The sequence below is a fragment of the Octopus bimaculoides genome, chromosome 6 (assembly GCF_001194135.2).
Source record: "Octopus bimaculoides isolate UCB-OBI-ISO-001 chromosome 6, ASM119413v2, whole genome shotgun sequence".
Classification (NCBI taxonomy): Eukaryota; Metazoa; Mollusca; class Cephalopoda; order Octopoda; family Octopodidae; genus Octopus; species Octopus bimaculoides.
The window spans coordinates 94843395-94847734 of NC_068986.1; the positions used below are offsets into that span (position 1 = coordinate 94843395).

General features: G+C 38.5%; 1 protein-coding gene across 1 annotated transcript in view; it reads left to right on the top strand.

Moving 5' to 3' along the window:
* LOC106877770 (uncharacterized) overlaps positions 1-4192 on the top strand; it is a 29274-nt gene extending 25082 nt beyond the window's left edge. The window contains exon 2 of the mRNA XM_014926778.2: positions 3288-4192. Coding sequence (XP_014782264.1) covers positions 3331-4158 — 828 coding nt within the window. The 5' untranslated portion in view covers positions 3288-3330 and the 3' untranslated portion in view covers positions 4159-4192. The remainder of the gene's footprint in view (positions 1-3287) is intronic.
* The last annotated feature ends 148 nt before the right edge of the window (positions 4193-4340 follow it).

Below are 4340 nucleotides of genomic sequence, written 5' to 3' on the forward strand. Positions count from 1 at the left end.
ATATATATATATATATATATATATATATATACAAATATATATATACATATATATACATACACACATAAATACATACATACATACGTACATACATACATACATATATATGTGTGTTTGTGTGTATGCGTGCGTGTGCATACACATGTATGTATGTATGTATGTATGTATGTATGTGTGTGTATGTATACGAGGTCGTATCAAAACTTCCCGGAATAGTTCTGTAGCACGCCAACAGACGGCAGCACACGGTTGCCTACGCAGTGAGAGCTAGTAGTGACTTTCATGAGGCAGTGCGCCGAGTGAAATCATTGTATTTATTTCGCAATTTGTAGAATTTATGTTTTTATGATCACGTGTATGCTCTAGTGTGCGATTTTGTTATGGACAGGAACAAAGAATCAACGTGAAATTTTGCATGAAACTTGGGAAGTCTGCCACAGAGACATTGAGCATATTTCGATAAGCTTACAGCGACGAGGCAATGGGCCGTACGCGTTTCGAGTGGCATGGGCGCTTCAAAAGCGGAAGAACGTCTCTGGAAGACCCTGAGATGAAGCAGCAGTCGTCACAATGGAAGAGGACTTCATCTCCGCGACCGAAGAAGAGCCGCACCTCAATCGAAAGCATAATAGTACTTTTTATTTGACATCCACGGTATTGTGCATCGAGAATTCGTCCGCCAGAGTCAGACGGTCAATCGAGAGTTCTCCTGCAACGTTTGGAAGCGATTGAGGGAGATCTTTCGACGAAAGGGCCCAGATCGGTGGAGCGCGAAGACCGATCTCACCTTATTCACCGAGCTGTCACCGAGTTCTCACTCATGAGTGCCTCGCCAAAAATTCAACATGGTACCACTTCTGCACCTCCCCTATTCGCCAGATTTACCACCCGCGGACTTCCGTTTCTTCTTTAAGATGAAAATGCAGCTCAAAGGTCACCGTTTTAATACCGTTGTCGAGATCCAGAACAATTCGCAGAATGTCCTAGTTTGGTCACAGAAAATGGCTTTCAAGCTGGATTATAAAAGAATACACTGGGACCGGTGTATTCCTGCGCAAGGTGACTATTTCAAAGGAGATTATGCTAAAACTAGGTAAATAAGTTATTTTTTATTAAGCATAACTAATCCAAGAACGTTTTGATCCCACCTCGTATATCTTTATCGGTAAATTTTAATGTTCTGGGGCGCATTTATTCGATTGTGAAAGGAGTTTTCCACGGTTTGGCTTTGGTGTTCTGTCCATCAATGTAATGATTTAATCATTCTAAAATCCCAAGTTGTATGAATTGGCCATGTTATCTAACTTTCTAATTAAGTACTTGCCATGGTGGCTATACCAACAATGGTTATCAAGATAGCATAGTTGGCAATTTATATCAAATTTAGTCATTAGTGCTTGTGGAATCCATCGAAACGTCGACAAAATCATTGGATTTAGACTCGTTTTGCCCATGCTGGTTAGCTGCCAAAGAGCAGTGAAAAGTATATATGCATAATGAGATGTATTTATATGATTTTTCAGCTGACGAAATTGCGTGTGAAATCTAAATCTTTAACTAGAATGTAATAACAAATAAGCCTTGAGCTAAGGTCACCCATATTTGATGTTAAAGATACTTTCCTCGCAATATCTAAATACCTGCTAGATGTGATTTAGTCAGATTAGTTTATTAGACAGCAGAGATATAGATATTTTACATTACACCATCGGTTTACGTCAAGACATTAATTTAATGAAAGTAGACTTCTTAGCCACATTATTGAATCTAAAATCAGGTACCTATAAAAGTCTTCATATGCCAAATGAAAAATTAAGTTATCTTAATAAACATTCCTACCACTCACTATAATCTTTATAAAGCACATTTCCAATGTAAGTCTTAGCATTTCCTATCTGTTCTCCTGTAAATAAATTTTTGACAACACAATCCCTACCATAACAGAGCCCTGATAAGCAGCAGCAGCTTCAAGGAAAAGTAATTCTATATCCACCACCAGAATCAAAAGACTCAAAAATAGTATCAGTAAAATCGTCTTGTTCGCAACACATTTCTCTTTAAACGTTAAAACTAATCTATGAAGGAAATAACTGGCATTTTAGACAAGTATTTCCCAGTACGCCATCTTTATAAGAGCTTCAACCGATGCACCTAAAAATCAATTACTACTGCGCCCTCCGTACGAAATCAGTAACACAAGAAAAAATGGCAACTGGAAATAAAAGTTCATGTAGAAAGAAAGATAAACGTTCCTTAGACAAAACGAGTAGCACCAGATCAGTCATATATAAAGCAAAGATCACCTCAACCACGCCGAATCGAAAAGTGGAGATATAAACGTTATATACGTATCACCGAAGATCTATTTAAATGAAGATTCAATAACCATTTGTCATTCTTCAAACATCCAGATGACTGGAGAGTCATGATATTTGCAGGCCGTATCTGCTTCTACAAAGACAAAAAATCGCTAATGGCATTAAATGGAAGGTCTGGAGAAGCCAAAGACCTATACAAACAGATCCAAGGAGTAAAACCCTGCCTGCCAGAGAAGTGTCTCAACACTAAAATTGAAATTGTACACTATGTGTATGCGTTTGCTTGTCTGTGTGTGTGTGTGTGTGTGTGTGTGTGTGTGTGTGTGTGTGTGTGTGTGTGTGTGTGTGTGTGTGTGTGTGTGTGTGTGTGTGTGTTTGTTTGTGTGTGTTTGTGTGTGTGTGTGTGTGTGTGTATGCACACACACACACACACACACACATATTCTCGTCGTTTTTTAATACTAAAAGTCCGTTATTTGATACTGGCTATTATTAGTCCTTCACGAATGGCTATTTGGATATACATATAAGTGGAGGTACGTGTGAAAGCGTGATTATATTTGTCTATGTGTGTATCATAGACAAATATATTTAGATATTCTCTGTATGCATGAGAATGACAGCAATATGTGCGTACTACAGAACGCGCACACACGCGTGTAGTTTTTAGTGTGTGTGTGTTTGGGTCGTAATTAAAAACCTATGAGGTTCACGTACAAAATATATTCCTCAGTTTGTTCCCATCCAAGCCGACATTTTCACGTGACCAACTTACGATTTCCTTCTAACCTTTAGCTATTGTTGTTGACGTTGTAGCTGTAGATGTTATTATTGTTTACGCTACTGTTGTTGTAGGTGTTGTTGTTGTTGTTTAGTCCCAGGTCGGCCCTAATTGAGCAGACCTATAACTAAAGACACTCTAGCTGTGACTATCCCGTCTCTATTTTTTTTTTTTAATTTTTTTCGCAGTTTGTACCGGTTGGCCTCCAAGAAAACTCCAAAGCCTGATTGCATGATAAAAGTATTCGCTTCTGTCCTTCTCATACCTCTTTTGCCATCTTATACCAACGCGGAATTCCGTGGCAAAGCAGATATATTTACTGCAGTACTCAGGTACTTGATCTATTTAAGAATGGCCGGAGTAAGCTTTGATGAAGAAGCGCACCAGAAAAAGAACAAAAAATCCAAAAAGCAATCCAGCCGAGAATCATCTAAAGACTCACCAGACGGAGGTAAGGGATCGGAGAGAAGATGCTTTTCAGATATACTACCAAAGAAAAAAGGCAAAAAGTCTAAAAAACGATCCAACCAAGAAAACTCACAAGACAGCGTTAGGCCAGGATCTAGGTGCTTTCCTTATGACGAAGAAGAATCATCCAAGAAAAAAGGTAAAAAGTCCAAAAAGCAGTTAGCCAGCCGAGAGAGTTCTAAGGAGTCATACACCAGCATTAGGTCAGGACCAATTTACACACCAGCGCCTAAATCAGACGAAAGTAGGTGCAGACCGACATGCAGCCAAGAACCTCCTGCAAATTCAAAAGGATGCGTAATACCATTTCCGAGGTGCAGTGCAGAGGGTATACTAGAAGTAAATCCCCGGACGAATCGAGAATCATCTGTGGAGTCCAACGAAGGCAATAGACAAAATGCTTATAATAAGTCGCAAGAGAGTGTTAACTCAATTGCTATTAGATCACAAGAGAGCGTTAAGTCTGGGAAAAGCAACACATCACAGGGGGAGAAGGCTAGAAAGAAAAGTTTACTGGGGAGATTGTGCGGCAAAAAGAAAAAGGATAAAGATAAACTGACGTGCGAAGATGTAGAGTTATGCGATGTATAGTAATAAGATTCGAGATCCGGTTTTCTAATGTAAACATTTAATTATATTTAGAAAATACACATACAAATATATGTACAAAAATATATGCACTCATAAACTATATATATGTTCACATACACGCAGATACACACACACATGCACATATATATGAATATATTTCCAATATGCATATATATATATAT